The 22,544-nt window shown below is 52.3% G+C and overlaps 1 protein-coding gene across 1 annotated transcript; it reads right to left on the bottom strand.

The window, feature by feature from the left end:
• Positions 1–777: 777 nt before the first annotated feature.
• TRAF2 (TNF receptor associated factor 2) lies at positions 778–21,012 on the bottom strand. The gene is made up of 10 exons (XM_068211698.1): positions 20,847–21,012; positions 18,367–18,587; positions 17,713–17,791; positions 17,264–17,362; positions 7,802–7,873; positions 6,202–6,276; positions 4,926–5,285; positions 3,773–3,950; positions 2,102–2,250; positions 778–1,410 (listed from the first exon to the last, which is right to left on the bottom strand). Exons 1-10 carry the CDS (start codon positions 20,862–20,864, stop codon positions 1,192–1,194), a joined length of 1,470 nt encoding a protein of 489 aa, XP_068067799.1. The 5' UTR covers positions 20,865–21,012; the 3' UTR covers positions 778–1,191.
• Positions 21,013–22,544: the final 1,532 nt, after the last annotated feature.

The following is a 22,544-nucleotide window of genomic DNA, read 5'->3' as shown; positions in this document are numbered from 1 at the left end:
GCTCCAGGGTGCTGACACCTGGAACCAGGTGGCCCATGACTCCTGAGCTCAGGGATGGGGAGGAACAGTGAGGGAGACCTGCTGCTGGTGACTGCAGGCACTGTGAGAACTGGCCAGCAAGGGCTGGCCAGCAGTGCCCACTGCATGGGCAGACAGTACCTATCCCACAGCCCAAGGTTGCAGTGTCCAGACAGACACGGCAGTGTGGCTGCAGATGGACGTGGAGCTCAACAGCTGCAAGAGCCCTGGGAAGGATGGTGGAGCTGTCCCACGTGGGAGCGAAGCCAGTTCAGAGTCTGTGAGCAAAGACAGCTCCCAGGACAGCACCCATCCCACCCAGTGTTGCTCAGCCCACGTGGCAGAGAGGGGGAGGGCTTGGAGCTCTCAGGGTGCACACCGAGCTCTGTGTCACTCTCCTCTCCTGGCAAAGGAGGGACAATCTCCACAGTAGATTCACTTCTCCTTCCCCACAGGCAACCTTGGTGCTGCCCCATGGTCCCTCCTGGGCAGCAGCACCTCCTGCCCCATTCCACACTCCAGCACACACCAGCCATCAGACACCCAGCAAGGGCTGGACTCAGGGCTCCCCTGCCCTGCAGCTGGGCTCAGCACTCTCCTAACACACCAACGGCATCAAACCAGTCTGTGTCTCTCTTGCCCATCTGGCATTGCAGCTGTCACACACCCTCCTTGTCTCCCAGGGTGTGGAGCAACCAGCAGTGCAGAGCCATGGCACCCCACAGCGCACAAGTTCCAGGAACACGGAGATCTCAGAAGGAAATCCTAGACAGCTGAGCCAAAATCCACAGCAGGTGGAGCTCAGGCAGGGAAAACCGCTTTTTTACTACAGAGAGCTGTGGATGTTGGCTAAACTGGTAGAGCAAGAGCTGCACTGGTTTCCACTGGAGTCCAGACAGCAGCAGTTCGGACATCCAAGTCCCTGCAGGGAATCTTCCATATTCCACAGCCTGCCAGTGTCCACCCAACCCTCTCCTCAGGAAAGAGGGCTCCCATCAGACACCTCTCCACCATCAGACACTTTCCACTCAGAGCAAAAGTCCCTTTTCAGGAAGGGCTTTTCCCCTCTCTGTGCCCCCTCCTCTTGCTCTGAGACCCGCCTGAAGTGCAGCACAAGCGGGAGATGCCCTGGGCAGTGCTGGCTCCATGCTCACTGCTCCAAGGTGAGGAGGGTTAGAGGCCCGTGAGATCAACGATGGCTTTAATAAAGATGGCATCATCACGCACGTAGGAGTTCTTGGCTTCCATGACAGACACAGGGCAGAAGAGGGGGCAGCCACTGGCGATGTTCATCTCCGTGACAGGGCGCTGGAAGGATGAGGACGTCACGTCAGGGCGGAAGGCGTCGATGATGTGCTCCCGGTTATTCTGGTCCAGAAGCATCAGGGTGACCTGTGGGGAAAGGTGAAAGCATAGGGGAGTGGCTGAATAAAAGACACCTGGAAGCCCTGCCCAGCGACCTGCTGTGATGCATGCAAGTACCAGCAGCCACAGCCACCCTGTGCACCTGCAAATCAGAGAAATACCTCTGAGTGGGACCAGCAGAGAACGTCACCTCAGTAATGTCCTGTAGAAATCTTCCCCATCCCCACCTCTGCCTGTCACTGGAAACCTCCCTGTGGCAGCACAAGTCTGTTGGACTGACTGAAAACCTACACTCATCTCTCAGAACTGACACTGCACTCAGGTATTTCCCTGAGCCAGGGCTCTTGTCCTCTCTGCATCTGCTTGTGCCCGCTCACTCAGCCTCCACGTGTTCCACAAACCTGCAGTGCCCAGGAGCTGGGATCTGAGCTCCTGACAGGGAGTGAGCACCTGCTGTCCCCGAGCTCGAGGCCACCACAACCTTCCCTTGCCCTCAACCCCTGCAGAGCCTCTGTGTGGTTCCAAACAGCCCATGTCACCCCCTTGGCCCACAGCATAGCCAGTGCTCTCAGCACACCTGGGGAACCCCCAGGGCAGCCAATACAGAGCCCTTCCTCTGCCTTGCCAAGCAGGCTGGAGTGACAGTACCGAGAAGCTCGAGTGGGTGCCAAACCAGAGAGGCCACGGATGGACACAGTGGGCTCTGATCCAGACCCACCTTCTGGTTAAAGGGCCACCGCAGCAGCGCGTCGTTAGGTCCCCTCATCACCACAAAAAACAAGGACAGGTGGGTCCCGCGGCCGGTGCCATCCCCGTTCAGGTACACGCGCAGACACATCTTGTAGCCGTACTTGCTGGTGTAGAAAGCTGTTAGAGAAGTGTGGGACAGGCACAGTGAGGGTCCAGTGCAGCACAGCCTGGCACCAGCAGATCTCTCTGAATTCTGAGGGCTCTGAAGTTTGGAATCTGGGAGAAGCAACGTCTGGGCTGCACCAGAGGTGGTCTGGAAAGCCCAAGGCCAGGCAGTGCAGCCCCTGGCCTGAGCAGATGCTGTGCACAGAGAAATTGCCGGTCCCCTGGCTGTTCCCTCACTGCCAGGGGAGATCTGCCCCAGAGCTGGGCCAATCCTCCTACACCCCAGTGCTGAAGGAGCTGTGGTTCATGGCAGTAACACTGGTGAGCAAGAACAAACCCCTCCATAAAGCACCTGGCTGGCAGCAGAGCACCCACAGCACCCCTACTGTGAGCTGGTGCCTCTGATCCGGGCAGGGGCTCAAGCAAGTAAACTTTAGTTCTCATTTGGATCCCCACGGCATGGCTTGGGCATGGCCAGGATGGGATGTCAGACACTTTCCTTCCCCAGCAGTCCTGGGAATGCCTGTGGTGTGACACTAGACCTGTGTGGGGTCACAGCTTGGAAGGGGACCTGCCACAAATCACCCTCCCACAGCGGCACAGAGCAGTGCATCTGGGACTGGCGAGGATCAGCAGGCACAGGCAGAGACCAGGGGTCACAGCCAATATTTTACTGAAGGACTTGGTGCTTTTCCCAACAGGCAGACTATGAATAGCTGAGACACTGTGCTCTTCCACAGGGTGAGGAGCAAGAGATCGGGTCTTTGTCACTGTGCCCCTCTTGGAAATCCCCAGCTCATTTCCTCTATTCCTTTCTCCCCACCTGCTTCACCCAAAGGCTCTCAGGACAGATTATCCCTTTGCTAGTCCAAGGAGAATATCCCCACTGGCCCCTCTGGGCCTTCTCAGCACTCCCATCAGCCTTTGAATGTAAAACCCTTCGAGGAACAGAAGGAAAGATGGCTCCAGAGTGGTGGGAGTAGCCAGAGAGAGGGACCATGCAGCTGGGCATCCTGCTCTCCCTGGCTCAGGCAAGGAGCAGAGCAAGAACCCAGTAAGGCCATCCCCCTCCCCCCCCAAGACTGATGGACTTCACCCTGGCTTGTCCCGGGTCAGGCTCTGAATGAACCTTCCTTGTACAATTTGCTGTTTTGAACTCAAGATTTTGCCGTTTGCCAAACCCTGTGGCAATCACTCTGTCCTCACAACACTGCAAGCAGTATCAACACTTCCTTTTATTTAACACAGGTATCAGCTGGTATTTCCTTGCCTTTACATTTAATGCAAACCAAACAATTACAGCCAATTCCCTTTCTCATCTCATCCACAGCCTGCACCTCTCTCCTCTCAGCCGTCTCTTCCCTCTTGGAACAGCACTGCTTTGCATGCTTCACTCTCCCAAGACAAAACACCCCCTTCCACATGGAATATTTTTTTTTTCTCTGCCTGGCTTTGGCAGCATATCCCAAGCAAAGGACCTGCCATGAGACTCACATGCAGCTGAGATGCAAAAGATTTTGGGGATTTTGCACACCTGGAGAGAAGATGGCAGGAGAGCGGCCTGTTATCGCCTCCTGACGCTTCCGGGCAAACTCTGTTATCTTCCAGATGAAAACTCCATCGTAGGTGGAAGCCTCCATGTTGCGGATCTTCTCCTCCATCTCAGCCATGGCCAGGTCTTTAAGCCCAATGCTCCTCTCCAGCTGCCGGACCTGCTCCGTGGGACACAAGGTGCAGGTTAGAAACATGCAGGCTCTGGGGCCTGGGAGAGCCGGCAAAACCTGACAGACCCCGGCATCCCCTCGGGACTGCTTCCTAGTGAGAGACCTTCTCCAGAATGGACAGGGAGTACAGGAGGGAGAAACTGAGCAACATAAGCCAATTCACTGAAGCTTCCTTCTGCACCCTGTCACTCTGGAGAAGATCCAGCAATACAGCTTAGTGCTGGAGCTGGGAGCTTTCCTGTAGCCAATACAGGAAATAAAACTCCTTCCAAGGAGCTGCTCCATTGGCTGAGCAGCACAAGAAGTGAGGATGGGGGAAAAAATCCCAAATAACTCAGCATTGTGACAAAATAAATTGAGAAAGAAAAGAACCTACACCCTCTGGAAGGTTCGTCCCTGCCGGCTCACACACGGTCACACCAGATCAGTTGCCCAGAGAGCACAGGTACGCTGCAAACTGCACAGCTCCAGGTGCCAGGAACACTAGGAGCCCTCCACAGGGACTGTGCTGGAGCAGACTGGTGGAGGCAGCTCCTTCACACCTCCAGTGTCTTGCTGCAGGCAGCAGCACTGATGGCACTCCTTTGGCAAAGGCAGCACTCCTTTGGAAAGGTCTGGAAGGTGAGCAGCCCCACAGATTCAGTGAGATGCAGCAAAAGGAGATGCAGTGAAATACTGGGTGCTCTGGCTCTTGTCAGAAAACTTTGCTGAGGAAGAACCTCTCGGTATCTTGCCCAGTTTAATAATTAACAGAGATCTGATGCTTTACACAGGTCAGTTAAATTCCAAGCTTTTCCAGGGAGCTGATGAGGGTTGGGCACAGGCACAAAGGGTATTTTAGTTCTGCTTTCAGATTTGGGGAATTTCAGGGCCGAGTGGTGAAGCTCTGCTAGCTCAGGACACGGAAAGGGAACAGGAAACAGCCTCTGCTGGGAGTGCTGGGAAGCCCAGACAAACAGTTACCTTGTTGCTCAGGGTTTCGATTTTCTCCTGGTCCAGCCGGTGCTGGCGACTGTAAGCTTCAGCTGTCAGGGACACTCTCTCCACCTCCCGGTTAAGCACACAGACAATGTTCTCAAAGGTAACTGTTTTCCTCTCAAGGGCCTCACACCTTCCCAAGAGCTCCAGGGACCGGGAGAGCTCTGACTCCGAGCACAGTGAGTTTGCTGCCAGAAGTGGAGAGCTGTTTTGTGATGAGGAAGGGACAGGAAGGGGTTTCAGGTCCCCAGCACCAGTCTTGAGGCTGAGCACAGAGCTCAGAAGCATGTAGAGATGCTCTGCCAAACACTTCCTTTCATGTTCGGGGAGCTTTTCATTTTCCACCTGCATGAAGAGAAATACATCACCCATTCAGCATATGCAATCTACAGTCACCATCCACAGAATAAATTCCTCCTATCCAGGTCACAACATCAGCTTTAAATTTATAATTTACAGGGGGAAAAAACAAAGAAAGAATTAAAAAATGTGTTTTGGTGAGCGTGGTTTGGATTTTTGTTTAGTTTTAGAAATGTTTCAAATCACATACAATGAGGGATCCTACACGCTTCCCCCAGCTGTACTAGTCTGCTCTGCCTTCCTCCAACCCCTCCCAGAAAAGCTCTGTCAGATGTACCTAGCAGCAACGAAGGACAAAGCCTCACATAACCTCCTGGAGGAGGCATTTATTTGAACCAGTGGGACCTGCAAAAACAAAGTGACATGGAGAAATGACCTGGCCCCAGTTCTTACAGAACCACTGTAATCACAAGTCATTACACACTTGCTTGGATTTGAAGAGACCTTAAAGCTCATCCTGACCCACTCCCTGCCCTGGGCAGGGACAAGGCCAGTCCAGCCTGGCCTTGGGCACTTCCAGGGATCCAAGGACAGCCACAGCTCCTCTGGGCACCCCATACCAGGGCCTCCCCACCCTCACAAGGAACAATTTCTTTCTAAAAATCTCATGTAAACCTGGCCTCTGGCAGTGTGAAACCATTCCCCCTGAAAGAAGCATAACTGCCACAGTTCCAAAGCACTAAGGGTGCTCTTAAAGTAGGAGGAGATTTCCTTCCACAGGAATTTAATTCCTGGGATGCCCAGACTCTGCACAGCAGATGATGTGAAGCTCCATGTGCAATGGGTTTAATCAAATACCTGAAGAAAAACAGATGTGACAGTTTGGGCAAGAGCAGTTTGCAGGCGAACTCTAATGCTGGGACTGAAAAACCCCAGGGTAACCCAAGAGAGAAGCCCTTACCACCTCAGCACAGCCCACAGCCTCAAACCGGCAAGGTACTTTGGATCTGCCACACGTCTTCACATGGTCCCGAAACTAGAAAGGCAGGAAGGAAGGCAGTGTTAGATCTTATGCGTCCCTAGTGCTCCCTTTCCATCCCACTGACATTTGGGAAACTACAGCCAAGGTGAAGAATGCCCAAGCTATTGTTAATCACCAGCTGTCATAGTGCCCACTAAACCTGGGCTCTGCCTGCCATCAGGTGTGACTTTCACCGGAATACAAATACAGCCCTGACACCTGAAGAAAGCCCAATTTCTCCTTCTCTTGATGGCTAGGAGGTCTCACTGCTCACCTGCACATGCAAGAGTGAAAAAGCAATGTGTACAGGTACAAGCTGTGGATGCAGAATAATGAGCTTCCCTGAGGGCTAAGGAATGGGAGGCACGGGCAGCAACCCCATGAAACATTCTTTATGGGCACTTCACACAACTCTGCAGCACGTAAGGACGTGCTACAGGTTGGTATTTTTACCTCCATCCCAGCATTACATTTCTGCAGAGGTGCCACTAACCCCTCAGCACGGAGATGACTCGTTCAGGTTCCCACACAGTGCATGATTAATCCAACGAGCACTGTCACAGCTTCAGCCAGGGTGTAGTACACCACTCACCTTCAGGTACCAGAGCTCTGTTCTGAACAACCACCATATTCCCTCCCCACTTAACTCCTACATCTGCTACAACAGATGTCAATTAAAACTGATTTTAAACCACTTCTTAAAAGCCTTCTAGATCCATCTGGCTTGTGTAATGAGTTGGGTTACTCAGAGTTAACATGGCAGCAAATAATCAACAAGAGTTTGAGAAATAAACATGGGAGTTAATATTTAAACAGAGAGTAGATCACCCATGGGGACCCCATGAACTAGCTTCCTGCAGGGCTTCAGCTCCCACCTGCAGATAAGCCAGGCTGTACCCCAAACCCCAGCCTGCAGATAAGGTGGGCTGCACACCCACCCCTAGCCCCTCCTTATGCTGCCCATTTGGAAGAACACTTTTGCTCCTCTTTTCGCTGTCTCTGTTCCCCTGCCCTGTTAAAGGGCTTTTTCCAACACTGCTACTAAAAATATTTGCCTGTAGAAAGCAAGATGGTTTCAGATGAATGTGCTTTTTGAAGCAAAACTTGAATTTTTCAGACTTTTGAGCCTTGCCCCAGGAGCCAGCAGCCTGGAAATGCTATAGGCATGGATTCCATTAGATTATTACTTAGATAACAATTAATGTAGCTGGAGATGGGTTCTCTTTCCAAAATGCAGCAGTAGTTGATGCAGTTGCTCTACACAGAACATAAACCCATGAGTGTGCTTTTCCCACAGAGGCTCTGCCCCCACACATGGTTCCAAGGGAGGTAGCAGTGGCAGCACCAACACTGACCTGTGAGTGCCCCTGAGCCACATTACCTCACACCCATCCTTATGGAAAATTCACATTCACATTAACAGCTGCCACTCAGTTGTTTTCCCCCACTTCATTTCCTAATGAACTCTCTTCCTCCCTGCTGCCAGAGCTCAGCCCATCAGGACACCAAATATCCCCACGGCACAGGGTTGGATGGATACCTTCTCCCTGGGAATCTTCTTCCCACAGCCTTCACAAGTCAGCGGGAACTCAGGGCAGACTTCATCATGAGCCTGTGAAAGAACATACAGGAGATATTTGTCCTCAAATAAAAGGCCCATGGAGGTTCTGTGATGGGCACAATCCCACAAGGATGGGTTTATAACTTATTACAGCTGAACACTGGATTTACCAACCTACACTCAGACCTCAGTCACACTGATCCCTCTGAGCTGCTGATTCATTGTGTGACCTCCTGGCTATGCCAATTTTCGGTGCCTACAGAGCCTCAACCTCTATTTAAAATATGCTATAATGATTTTTACAAAAATCAAATTATTCCTTTGATGGCCAAGATAATTAACGGGAAACTCCATTAATGGCTCTGCCAGGAGAAGACACATTGATGCAGGTTGAGTGGAGTGAGCCACTACCACAGCAGGATACTTTGGATCGTTTTTCCACTGTAATGGTTATCAATCAGCTAAGGCATAGGCTCCGTAACAGCTCATCACATGCTGGGCTGAGCTGTCTGATTGTATCTTCCCAATTGAATTAGAATACCATTTTTCAACCAGAAAAAAAAATATTTTTAAACTGTTTCATTTACCAGTCCCTGCATACAAGCAATTGCCTCTGCAGCCAGACTCAAGGGTTGGATGATGCCAGAGAGGTTGAACAAACGACCAGGGCAACATGATCCTCTGTCCTCAGTAGACTCTTCAGCAACAATGCTGGCTAAATGGAATGCTGGAACATGCCACTGCTTCTGTGCCATTTCCACACTCCTTAATCCTTCTTGTTATACACCCACCAGTTGAAACAAGCCATTGGAAACACCATGATGATGCAGATCAAAACTCAAATTAAAATATAAGAGCACTGAAGTCTCCTGCCATGGTAGGGACAGAAAAATAAACTAACCAGGAGCATTTCTAATGCAGCCATGTGAACCCAGATATTTGAAATCCTGGTCACAATGAATCTCTGTTGCCTTCTAGGGGAACACGGACAAACCTTACCCTGTCACACATCAGGAAGCGGAAAGTGAAACCAACAGTAACTCCACCGTGGCTTCTTGGTCACTCTCCTTTTTATGCTTTAAGTGAGTAACTTAAGCTCAGAGCTTCACTGGTGTCCCTGGAGAGATGACTGGCCAGCCAGCGGGGTTTGGAGGGCACTGCTGCCCGCAAGGACACTGCTGCTTGCAGGGATGCTGCTGCCTGCAGAGGAGAAGGAGGAGGCCAAGTGCCTGCCTTTATCCCACTCACTCAGAGGGACTGAGCCATTTTTTCTACCCACCTACTGCTCTCATGTTCTAGAAACACCCAACATCTACCCCATGACCCACAAAGCACCGGCAGAATAGATGGTCTGGCTGAAAGAAGAAAACTTCACTGCAGAGGCAACTATTTTAAAAGTGAGTATTTTAAACTTATGGTCTCCCATGCTGACATGTAGGTGTGAAACTACCACCCCCTCAACACTCCCCACCTCCCAGCAATTATCTTCCATCCTGATTCCCCTCTGCACCACGACATAATGCCCAAGAGTGGGCAGCCCTGCCTGCAGCACGGGAAGGAAACCAGCCCCGCTGAGCTCAAAGAGCAACTGTTCTTCTGTATGTAAATAGTTAAAGACAACCCAGAAGCTTCAGCTAGAGGAGATCCAAACATTTCTGTATAAACAGTTTCAGGCTCTTCTGGAAACGCCTGTTCCTCCTGCCCCACGTGGGTGTCAGAACAGAGATGGATGGTATCACTACTGGAAGAAATCCAACCCACCCTCGAGCCAAGAGCAGGGGTTGGCACTCGAGCCTGATCTGCCACACTCCACTCCCCCAGCAATGGGGCAATACTCCTGTTTATATCTTTCCCAAAGCCACAGCTGCAGCTTCTGCTACAGGGATAAGCACCACTCACACCCAGGCACTTGCTCGGAAAGGTTTTGGGAGCTCTAGAAAGCCATCCATGGCTGTGAGTGGGACTAGGCAAGAGCAGGCACTCTCCCAGAGGGAACCAGAGTGGAAATCAAGCTGGACAGGCATCGGAGAAAGGGGACAGCCATGAAAAAAGTTAAATGGAGCTGGAAGACAATGGCTCACCCAGCAAGGCACACACCAGCCTGCAGCGTCCAACAGCAGGAGCAGGAAAATCAAATGGGGCAGAGTTAACAGCCTTCAGCAACACCTGGTTCTTCCCACTGAATTACAACCAAAGCTGCTGATTGATCCACACATCCATTTCCTTCCCTAATAATAAACAGTGACACAACCCCACAGCAGCCTGTCCATCACCTACCACCATCAAACAGGTCATTCTCTGGGAGCTCACCAGAAAGGTTAGAAAATCAGACACCACTGCCCATGGAAGGACCAGGGCAACTGAGAGGATCAGAGTCAGGGACTGTGTTTGAAGGAAATCAGAATCACAGAATAACGGAATTGTTTGGGATGGAAGGCACCTTAAAGCTCATTTCATTCCACCCCACTACTGTGGGCAGGGACACCTTCCACTATCCCAGGTCATTCCAAGCCCCATCCAACCTGGCCTTTGACACTCCCAGGGATAGGGCAGCCACAGCTCCTCTGAGCAACCTGTACCAGGGCCTCACCACCCTCACAGGGAAGAATTTTCTCTTAACATCTAATCTAAATCTCCCCTCTTTTAGTTTAAAATAGCTGCTGCCCCTTTTCCTGTCACTACCTTTCCATGTAAAAAGTCTCTACATCTTTTTACAAGCCCCTTTTAAGCACTTACAGGCTGAGGCTGAGGTATCCCCAGAGCCTTTTCTTCTCCAGCCTGCTCAAAGGTGCTGAGCTCTCCCCTCTGCCTGCAGGCCCACTAGCAAATGGAGCTGCCTGTGTGCACTGGGAATCTCCCACCTCAGTATCAGGAAAGCAGAAAAGCTGTATATTATTTAAATTTGCAGGTTAAGTTCTCTCGGGACACTCCAGCAGCAGGATGAGGCTGTTTCAACCTGGACAGCAAGGGCAGCACTCTGCACTGCAGCTGTGCAGGGCAGTGCAGTCATATAGAGGGAAAAGTGGGTTTTAGTAAGGGCAGCTGATTCCTGGAGCACATAGTGATCATTCTTAAGGAGGCTGAGGGCAGATCTCACTGTGCTCTGAAGCTTCGTCATGAGGGGCAGCTCTGATCTCTGCTCTGTGTGCCAGTGACAGGACTCAAGAGAATGGCTGGAGTTGTGTCAGGATGGGGTTAGAATGGATATTACGAAAAGGTTCTTCCCCCAGAGGGTTCTCAGGCACTGAACAGGCTCCCCAGGAGAATGGGCATAGTCCTGAGGCTGCCAGAGCTCCAAGAGGGTTTGGACAGCACTGCCAGGGATGTCCAGGGTGGGACTGTCAGGGTGTCTGTGTTGGTGTCCTGTGCACGGCCAGGAACTGACTGCATGATCCTTGTCGATCACTTCCAGCTTGGGATATTCTCTGGTTCTATGCAATGCCAGGATGAGCTGCTTCCCTACTTCTCCCTCAGCCAATAGGGAAAACTGCAGTTAATCTGATCACCATTTCACCTCAGGGCGTCGCTAAATTCAACTTCAACTCTGGAAGAGGCTTCTGCTGGAAATCATTATTTCCATACTCTGGTGGCAGAGCGGGACATGCCCCTGCTGCCTGGCTGCTCCATCATAACCTGCCACATCCACACAGGTCCAGGTTTTTTTTGGAGGTCTTGTAACCATGCTTGGAATCATCGGCATGACACTGGGCTCCCCTTCCAGCGAAGGGACAAGGCAAGCAGCTGGCAAATGCCACTGTTGAAGCAGCTGCTGTGAGATACCTCTGCCAGAGCCTGTGGGAAGGTCACAGCAAAGGGCAGGGCTGGCAGTGGGACAAGGGACAGCAGGACAGGCTCAGAGTGAGCTGAACACTGCAGCTCTCCTGCAAAATCCCCTGGTCTTGGAAAGTCACTCCATTAGTCTCCTCTGAGCATAGCAACAGTAACCATAAGCAGACAGCTCAAGGGCTTGGCAGCTGGAAAAGAGCAACAAGAAGGAAGCAAAACTGCCAGGATGGCAGAGGAAAGCCATCTGCCATGACACAGGGCACAGCAGTGGCTATGAAGGCTTGGGTGGTCTCCAGCCCCAGCACTGCCATGTGCAGCACTTGGCTTCTTGGAAACAGTAGCCTGGCTACAAGGAAAAGGGTGGGCCCATGGAACTGTAGAGAAAACACTGAAAATGGGTCTCCAATATAAAAGAGAATTTTGAGGGAACCTGAATCCTTTGTGCTAAGAAGCATCAGTTGCTCTGTGCACCTCTGTCAGTTTCCCAGGGGCTCCAGAGCCTGCAAGATGGGAATGTGCCACACAAGGCAGGTGCTTTGGGATGCCCTTCTGTGCTGCAGCTCCTCCTGCCAGGGAAGTCCTAAGTTGGTTCTATGCCAGGCTTGCTCGAACCTTTCCCCATACAGGTGAGTCAGGCTGCAGGGTGACCACACACCCACTCCTTGTGCTTCTGCATGGAGCCCAGCAACACAAGGCTGGAAAGCAGGAACCCAGTCTGTAATTCCCAATGCCAAACAGGAATGAAAGCTTTCTGTGACCATCACACAGGCTTGTGCCAGACACAAACTTCTCCCTTGCTGGAGCATGCTGTTGACAGACCCAAGCAAGTTCACTTGGCATCAGTTCAAAGAAACTGTCAAAACCAAAGATGAAGTTTGCATCACCAGATACTGTTGGCTCCAGCTGGGCAGGCAGTGAGGGCATGGGAACCCAACACACCCTCACTGCTGCTCAGTGCCCTGGTGCACACCTGAGTGAGGACAAAAGGCAGCAGAAGCCTTGTGGGGGTTCCTGTAGGCCTGGTTCACGCCTCTGTTCAGACCCAGGGCAGGAATTCTTGTTTTCAGTGTTGAAGTTTTGTTCATCAACTGTTAGGGCTGATCTGGGGATTGCTGGCAGAGGGACACCAAGGCAGTGTTTCAGGTATTGAAGACAAGTGTGAAGGCAAGAGCGATTTCTTAGGGCAGAGGAAAATACAAAATGCATTTGAAGCAGCAGCAGGTTTTCTGCCATTTTTAAAATTAGGTTCTGCCACTCCTAGTTGCTTTCAACTATGAACAAGCATGAAGTGGTGGTATGTTCCAATATGCTTTTTTCAAATCCCTCCACAATTCCCCCAACTGCATTCATGGTGAGGGGTTTCCTCACAGTGTAGAACCATATGAACCACACTTAGCACTCACCTCCACTTCAAACCTTGTGACTTACAGCTTTTCATTCTCCAAGGAGCAGATGTCAAAACTATTAATTTTTGGGCCACCACAAGAAGGCTGAACTGGTTTCAGAAGTGAAGAGCTGACCCTCTGCAGCCGGGGCTTTCCAATCCCCTCCCACGCATGCTCCCCGGGAAATCGCCTCGTGTCTGGGCAGCCAGTTACACCAGCAACTGTGGCTGGGATGTGTTTGTGGGCCGCAGCTCCGGCTCTGGAAAGTATAGGTGTGTTTGATCCCTCTTCCAAAAGCAGAAGGTCCTTTTGGTCACCTCCATGTGCAAGTCAGGGATTCTCTCACCAGAAAATGGTCTGGTCCTGCTGGTCAGGCTGGAGCTGGCTGCAAACTGCACTTCACCACCAGCCCAGAATTTGGAGCCAAAACCTTCAGGAGAAGCTAATAAATGCTCTACTGGGTTTTAAAGAGAAGGCTAGTCACCCTGCTACAGCAGCACCAAGTGTTCCTGCCACAGCACCTCAAGCACTGTACCCCACAGAGACAACAATGATACAACACTCAGAGAACAACTTTGTGGAGCAGCAGACAGGTGAACGAGCTTCAAAGACCAACAGCTCTTCTCTAAGCAATGTGCAAAATCCTGAAGATGAAGTTTCAGCCTCAGCTGAAAATCACCACCAAAACCTGCTGGGGTACTCCCGGGTTGCAGCTGGGAAGAAGGGGCATGACACGGTGCGCACCCCTGGCTCAGGGCCCCCAGCAGCACTTTTGAAGAGGGAGTTTTCCCTAGATAAGGTGCAGTAGGGGCTCTACAGCATCTCCTAAGTATGAACAGTGGGCAGAAAGGAATGCCTGGTTATCCTGTTCTTCTGGTGCCAGGAAGCCACATAGCCCAGAAGGGGCTGCAGACGTCCTTTCTGACACCACAAGCTTTTGAGTAACATCACTTGGGTTCAGAGTTTTGCACCTTCTGCAGCCTTCCAAGTTTCACTTACAAAGAACTCTCTAAAACCAAAGTGACAACAACAAGCTTGAGGAAAGCGCATTCCCTCCAGCATGGATTAAGCCAGCTTGTTCCCACACCTGACTGTAGCTCAGCCTCAGGAGCTGAGCTGATCTGAGCCCCACAAAACTTAGTTTAAACACTGATGTCATGTTTAAGCTTAAAACTTAGTTCTCCTTCCTAAAATTGGCCAATTTTATTTCTTTATGTCTCAGTTAATTCTGCTTCCAGCTGAAGAGGGCTGAGTTAAATCTCCTGTCTGGGGTAACCAAGGGGAATGCCAAAGCTGACCATGGGTGTACCCCTCCTCAGCCCCCTCCTCCCATCCCAGTCCTGTGGGGAGGACACAGGAAGGGAATTGGTGGGATGAAAAGTATAAATAAAAGGTGTATGAAAACATGTTGATAAACAGGAGAGGGACGTGGGCAGCTAGAGGTACTGTAAGGTGGGAGGAAAAACACACCAGAACTGAGGAACCACAAACTCCCTCTCCTGGATATCACTGGGACCGGTTTTGAGGTTTTTCCTTTTGCTTTAATGGGCTGGGTTTAATTTCTGCAGCCCTTCTCAGACTTGGCTCTTGAATCTAAAGGCTCATGCCCACAGCCTGATTTTCGAAATGCACATGCAGACAGATGCATCAGGAAACAAGGTCACTAATAAAAGGAAAAATCCTTCAGCCCCCACAAAAACTACTTTATCCAAATGCCACAAAATATTTTAAAAATGCAGCCATAAATCCAGACTTAAATATTTTATACGGTCCACACAGCTTGAAGCAGAGTGCAAGTCATGTCCAAGCAGACTGCACTCATTCCATTTTGTGTTTCCCTTTAAGAGCCAAACTTTAGTTCACCTGAACAGAAAGCAAAACCGAAATCCATTTTACTCCTTTTCTCGAGGCTTAAACTTTCCAGCTGCAGAACATTTTTCCCTTGTGGATACCTTGATAAGATTAGCAAACCAGAAGTTACAGTATCTCTTAATTTGCAAGGGGAGAGCAGCCTCTCTCAGCACAACACACGATTTTAAAATTAGCAAATAGCGAATTCACTCTGAGGGACTTTCCATGTCCTGTCAGAAATAGCTCTGAGGTACTTTCCAGAGTGGGAGTGCTGAGCTGCTGCAGGACGTTACCCACAGTGCAGCTACGGATGCAGCTCTTCTGCACCAGGCAGCTCTGCACTGTGGCCCTGAAGGCTGGGTTTAACCTTAGCCCAAGGTACCATGAGGCTCTGGGCTAACACAGCCATTCAACGCCTCCTTTCCCAGCCCTCTTCAGTGACACACATGGCTCCGGCAGCGTGGGGACAGCCAGTCCTGATTAAATGCCACAGCTCTTTGGCAGACATATGGGAGGAGATAACACAAGCCAGACCTTGCCTCCTCCCACCAGTTCCTAGGAAAGAGCCAGCTTTTCCTGAGAGGGCACAAAATAACCTCCTTCCTTAGGCTGAATGCCACCAGGGCAGGCAGGAGAGGTGACTCAGCCCCTGAGAGGAAACAGCCAGCACTGCTTCAAACCCCCACACCCCCTGTACCACACAGGACTCCCCGAGACTCCTAAAAACCCTTGGCAGGGAAGATGTCACAGATACAACAAACTCACAGCCCACACACTCCAGGGCCACACCTCTATCAATCGTCCTTTGTCCCAGCAAACTCTAAAGTGGGGCTAGGGAAGATCAAGCGGAGAGTGAAAACAAGGCACAGGCTCATCCATATAGGAGCTCTTCATCAGCTGTGTGCAAGGTTCTGGGGCATTACATGCTCCTGCAGCCCTGATCCCAGGACAGCTCGCTGCCCTTCTGAACTCCCAGTGGGAGCTCTGGCCAGACTCAAACACTCTAACACTTGTCAGAATACACAGGGAGAACCATTGACAGTGGAAGATTTTTTGCTGAGCTCTGCAAGAACATGTTAAGACTTTTTTTAAAACCAGAAGAAAAAGTTCAGCACGACTCATCAGCCATAGCACAATCAGCACTGGAAGTTGCTGACAGGTAATTTGGTTTAGTCTAATGAAGATGAGCTCACTTTAATCATTGCAGAAGACATTGGACTTCTGGGCACCGGCAGAAATTAAAGCATGGAGCAAAAAATCTGCAGACACCACCAGCACAGCCTGAACCTGAAACCTCAGGGTACCCTGTTCCTTGACATGCAATCCCCAAACTCTGTGCTGTAGCAGTGTTAAGCTTTTCACCTGACACTTCTTCAGTCCCACATCCACACCACGAGCCTCTCACAGATGTACAAATGGGGATTCACAGCAGCAGAACCATTTAGCACCAACATCCTCATCTCCTGGACTGAACTTTGAGCACACAGCAGAAGGCTCAGACAGCAGGACTAGGAAGCAGAGCTGCAGAAGCATCTCCCTGCTAACAGTCAGAGGCACAGTCTGGGCAGAACAGTGAGGCCTGTTGCTTCTTCCTTCCACTTTGCAATGGCATCATCGAAAGAATCCCAATATTAGCCTGGACAGACCAAGGTTAAACCTGCTCCTGAAATACATCTCAGTCACTGCCAAAGCTCTGTGAACCACCAGGCTATGATCTTAATCTGGAGTGAGTGTTAGAGGGAAATAAAATGTATTCCTCTTATCTCAGGCCTCCCGTGTGGTGGTTCTGCCATTACAAGAGGGATAACACAATTGTCTTGCAGGAGCCAAAAGCTTCACGTACAGTCACACGCTACAGACCAAGCACCCCCAGCCACTACTAAAACCTGGATTAAAAAGCTAGTGGGCTTCTCGAGGAGAAATGATGTGAAAAAAACCATCCTGTCCAGCGGCCTTGTGTCCCAGAACAGCTTGGGGTGATGGGTGACCAGACTACCCACTGTCCAGTCCCACTGCCCTGGTAGCTCTGGAGACAGCTGAAATGGGATCAGGTCACTTTCTGTGAGCTGATGGAGTCTGAAGAGTTTTAGGTTCACATAATGCAGAGAAATTCACAACATTTTCATGGCACAGCAATTTCCTGACAGTCTTTTATAGCAGAAAAGAGCTGCAAAGAGAGCAGGTGGTTCCCATCATGGAAGGAACATGCTCACAAGCAAATCTGAACTGATCTCAGTCCAGCCTGTGCCCTCAGCAGGGCAAACAAACCCTCACTCGGGGAACCTCTCCAGCTGACAGTAAAGTCCAGGGATTTGACAACTTTCCCCCACTGTCAGAGAGCAGAGACAACACCCGAAGCCTTCCCCAAAAACAGAGGGAAGAAGGATGCAGATGTGCCAAGCCTTGCTTTGGCCTGTACCTCGTACTCTTTGATGGTTCCCTTCCAGGTGCAGCCGCTGTTGATGCAGACAGCAGGCAGACTCTCCACTTCCCGCCGCGCCGCATTGTCTGGGAAAGCCTGAAATGGACAAAACAAGCAAACCGCAATTATTACTGAGGGGTTGCAGTTTTGATCAGGACTTTGAATTCTTTCTGAAAACTCCTCCCAGACCAGTTGCCCCATCAACCCCCGGAGGTGTGTTAACAGCAACCAAATCGCTGTGACAGCTTTAAGTAGGGCACCACTACACACACGTGACCTGGATTTCAGCACCGAGGAGTCCAACACAGTAATCACCCTTCTCACTGCTGAAGAAAAGGGTTCCTAGGAATAAGGAGTTCTCAGAGCTCATGTTTTAAACAAAAACTGTAAATGGTATTACTGACACCACTGATCTCTTAGGTTTCTTTCAATGCTTTTTTCCTTACCGAGCTTGTTTCCAAAATAGAAATTCCTTCTTCATATATTCCTTCCTGAATACAGCTGGCACACTTTTGAGGTCCAGCACTATCAGACAGAAAAATAATAATCAAACACAACAACAACAAAAAATTATGATTTAAACAATAAATTGATTTCTGGTAACTTTATGAAATGACAGTGTTTTCTTATTTTTAAAGCAACACATTGAGCCTTTGCTTGTGTGTATTGTTGATGCCTATTTCTAATTGTTTTCTTCTGCCAATTTAACATTCTATTAGGCTTTCCTCACACAAAGGTAGGAGTAAGGTAGAACACATGGTGACTTATCCGGAAGCCAGCTTGTGCTTAAATCTCTCCCATTTTGACACAACAATGAAATGATGACTTTATGACTGTGATGATGGAGATGGGTGATAGACCTGGACTACCTCCTCAGTGGCAAAAACAGTGCAGGGGATTCTGGAAAAGAGAACTTTGAAGCATCAACAAAGGCAAGTCAGAGATTACACATTCCCTTAGAGAACAGATGATGCTGAACCTCAGTGATTGAACATGGCTCCCTTACTGAGAAGGTCCTGAAAACGACACTTCTCTCTGCTTTTGTTCTTGAAAATGCTTTTTCAAGTATTTTGCCTTCCCACTGGAGGCACAGCAGTTACCTGATGATTTTCTTCAGGCAGTAGGAGCAGTAGCGATGGCCACACTGTGCCTGGAACGGCCGCCTGAGGATGTTCTTGCAATCGGAGCACAGGTATTTGACCTCCAGTTTAGTTCCCAGGATCTCCTTTGCAAACCCAGGCTGGTTTAGATCCAGAGAACCAGGTGGAGAAGAGTTTGCTGCTGCCATGTGAATGAAAAGTTCTGGCTGTATCTCCATAGACTGAAAAGAAAAGTATTTTCTCCATCTGATTATAATTGCATGGGGGTGATTTGTCATATAAACAGCGTTACTCACAGATTATTAGACTGTCCCCCAACACAAGTAAACATACTCACGTAAACCACACCACAAGCCTTCCTTCATCTCCCAAATATTGGAGGAAACTTGACTTTTAGAACTAAATCCAGAACACAGAGACAGGGAGGACAGACCTAATAAAACCCCGAGATGACTGAAATGCAGCCTGTTTAGAGATATCAAGTCTTCTTGCTCTAAAAAAGGTAAAACACTGTCTTAAAGGTGAAAAGAAATAAATATAATAAACTCAATTCACCAAAAACCTGTTGGCCACCACAGCCTACCAATGCCTGCTTTCACACTTGTCAGCTATCAGGAGGGACCAGAATTCTGCCCAGAGGCAGCTGGCCCCAGATGTTCCTGGGGGGAAGCTGGGCACACAGTGGAGCCCAGATTTAGTGGTGGTGCCCAATCAGGCACAAAGGGTTCTCCAGAGGGATGGAAAATGAGGACACAAGAGGCACGAGCAAATTGGAAAGAAGGCAAAGAATAAAATGCTTTTGTTTTAGCTGCTTATTCATCTCATACCTTCATTCCCTGTGACTACATGCTACAGCCACCTAAAACACCTAAGGAGCACATCTGTGGAGTCCCGTGGTTTGGGTTGGAAGGGACATTAAAGCTCATCTTATTCCACCCCCTGCCCTGAGCAAGGACATCTTCCACTTTCCCAGGGCGCTCCAAGCCCCAGTGTCCAACCTGGCCTTGGGCACTGCCAGGGATCCAGGGGCAGCCCCAGCTGCTCTGGGCACCCTGTGCCAGCGCCTGCCCACCCTGCCAGGGAACAATTCCTGCCCAACATCCCATCCATCCCTGCCCTCTGGCAGTGGGAAGCTGCTCCCCCTTGTTCTGTCATTCCATGTCCTCGTATCCCGTCCCTCTCCAGCTTTTCTGGAGCCCCTTTAGGCTCTGGAAGGGGCTCTGAGTTCGCCCCGGAGCCTTCACCAGGCTGAACGCCTCGAGCCTGTCTCCGGGAGGAGCCCCCACGAGCAGAGACATCACGAACCAGAGAAGAGCCCAGAGCTGCCCCCGTGTGGCCCGGGCTCCTCGCTGCCAGGAGGGCTCTCTGCCCGGCCGGGCCGGGCTCCCAGCGGAGCGAGGCCCGACCCCCGCCGCTCCCTGAGGGCCCCGCACTCACCGGCCCTCGCTGCGCGCCCCGCACCGGAAGCCCCGCCAGGCCCCGCCCCCGGACACGTGTGGCGAGCCCGGGCCCCGCCCACCGCTCGGGAACGGCCCCGCCCCACGGGAACGGCCCCGCCCCACGGGAACGGCCCCGCCCCACGGGAACGGCCCCGCCCCACGGGAACGGCCCCGCCCCACGGGAACGGCCCCGCCCCACGGGAACGGCCCCGCCCCACGGGAACGGCCCCGCCCCCCGACACTCCCCACACCCCAACACCATCACCCACCCCTGTACTCCCAACACCCCCACACCGGCGCCCTCGACCGCCCAACAACACCCACCCCTGCATCCCCAATGCACATCATCACCCAACACACCATCATCCTTCCCTGCATCCCGGACACCCCGACTCCGACAACCACCCCACTGTCACCTACATCTGCACCCCCAACACTCCCACATCAGTCCCTGTCACCACCCCCACTACCCCACCGTCACACCCAGTTATGCTCCCTGCCACCCCCACTGTCACCCCCTCAGTCACCTCCCCTCAGCTCCCCAGTCACGCCCTTACCCTGTCCTCTGTCACTTCTTCCCCAGCACCACTCCTCGCTGACCTCCCCCCACCGTCCCCTGCCGTATCCCTGCCCCAGGCGACCCTGCTGGGAATGAACCCAGATCCCCGGGACTCCCTCACGCTCCCTCAGGACTACTCATCTACCCGCTGGGTTCCCTCATCCCTCCTCTGAGCCCACCCCATCCACGTCCTAGGACCTCCTGGGTGCCCTCGTCCGTCCCAGGTGCTTCCCATCCATCCCCTGGGACCCCCCCCATGCATCCCCTGCATTTGCTGGAGGGGGACAAAGACGGACTGTGGTGCCCAACCCGGAGCCACCTGACCCACCCGGGGTCGCATCGAGGACAGCCATCTCCCGCTGCACTCCCCCAGGTGACCAGCCCCTGGTCCCTTGGAAATGGCCCGGAGCGAGCCTTGGCATCCTGAGGAATTGTTTTAAAGTCACTTTTGGCCATCTGGGTACCAGTGGGCCCTCGCCTACCTGCGCACAGAGTGTCATGGCCACCTCGCGTCCCGTGGCGCCGGCTCGGGGACAGGTGGAGGCCAGCGGTCGGGAAGGATGGGCGGCGGCAGGACGGAGACGGGAGGACGGCGATGGCAGGAAAAATGCCGTGTGGGGGAAACGCGCGGCGTAGCCCGCACTGAGGTCACGGCGAGGTGCTTTTCGCAGAGGAACTTGTTCGGCAAAAGGTCACAGCAGCAGGATTTGCCACGCGGGCTCCCCAGCCTGCCTGCCCCCCTAGCCTGGCTCCGGCGCGGGGGGCTCCGGGGTTTTCCCGCCTGCTGCGCCGGCGGGGCGGGCATGGGCGGGTTTTCACTGCGGGGAATTCACCCTGTGCCGGGGAAATCCTCGCCGTCAGAGCCGGGCGCAGTGACCGAGCAGTGACACAGCGGCCAAGGTGACTCTCCCGGAAGCCTGGCTGCGAAGACGGGGCCGGAGAGAAGCGGGTCGAAGTGAAGGGCGCGGCAGGGCTGTGGAGTCTCAGGGACACCGAGCCCTTGGAGAGGGGCCAGGTGCTGCTCAGGCACCGTCAGGGCGGGATGCTCCCCGTCAGGGAGCCGGGGACAGTGCACCCCTGCGTGTGTCCGCACCGGGAATGGCACGGGCACAGCTCCCCTGGGATGGCCACCGCTTCACCCACTGCACTGCAACAGCCCTTTTCCCAGCACAGCCGCACTGGTCTGGGAACACTGGCATGGAAAATTTGGTGATGTCATCCATCGAAGAAAAATCCTGTCTGCATTTCCTGAAACGACCGTGACCTGGCAGCAGGACATGCTGCTCCCAAAGAGACAGGAAACCTGCACCAGGGGCTTGCTTGGAACGCCCGCCGCAGGACGGGACCATGGGGCTGCTCCCAGTCCAGCTGTTGCAGCACCCCGGCTCGACCGCACGGCCCAAGGAGAAAGCCTTGCACACCGCTAATGTCCCACCGCCGGAGCTGCTTTCTCCTGTTCCCTGGGAGCCGGGGCCAGGCATGTTGCAGTGACAGATGACAAATGCAAACCCCCCGGGCAATGATTTCCGAGCAATGCCTGGATCATCACTGTGACTAGGATCTGGCCACTCGTCCTGCGCTTTGTCATGGGAAGACCCCATAAAAATCCACCCGGGGACTTGAACTCTGTGTCCTCTTGCTTCAGAAATGACAAGAGCAGGAGCAGCTTTTCATGCCTTTACTGTGACTGCGATAGTTTCTGGGTGATTCCGGTGTAGTTTAGGGATTTTCATCGAATCACAGAATATCCCAAGCTGGAAGTGACCCATCAGGATCATCAAGTCCAGCCCCTGGCCCTGCCCAGACCCCCCCCAACAACCCCACCTGGGCATCCCTGGCAGCGCTGGCCCAACGCTCCTGCAGCTCCGGCAGCCTCGGGGCCGTGCCCATTCCCTGGGCAGCCCGGGCAGTGCCAGCACCCTCTGGGGGAAGAACCTTTCCTGCTCTCCAGCCTGACCTGCCCTGGCCCAGCCCCCGCCGTTCCCTGGCTCCTGGACCTTTCACAGCCAGCAGAGATCGGAGCTGCTCCGCAGGAGGAGCTGAGCTGCAGCCCCAGTGAGGTTTGACCTCTGTATAGCCTTCTCTAGGCTGAACCAACCCAGTGCCTTCAGCTGCTCCCCCCTTGCCCCCTCCGGACCGCCCCCATGCCCGTGTCCGTCCTGTGGGCGCTCTGCCGGGCT

Source organism: Anomalospiza imberbis, chromosome 21, assembly GCF_031753505.1.
Source record: "Anomalospiza imberbis isolate Cuckoo-Finch-1a 21T00152 chromosome 21, ASM3175350v1, whole genome shotgun sequence".
Lineage (NCBI taxonomy): Eukaryota > Metazoa > Chordata > Aves > Passeriformes > Viduidae > Anomalospiza > Anomalospiza imberbis.
The sequence above is the reverse complement of the archived record's forward strand: the minus strand, read 5'-3'. Positions and strand labels throughout refer to the sequence as shown.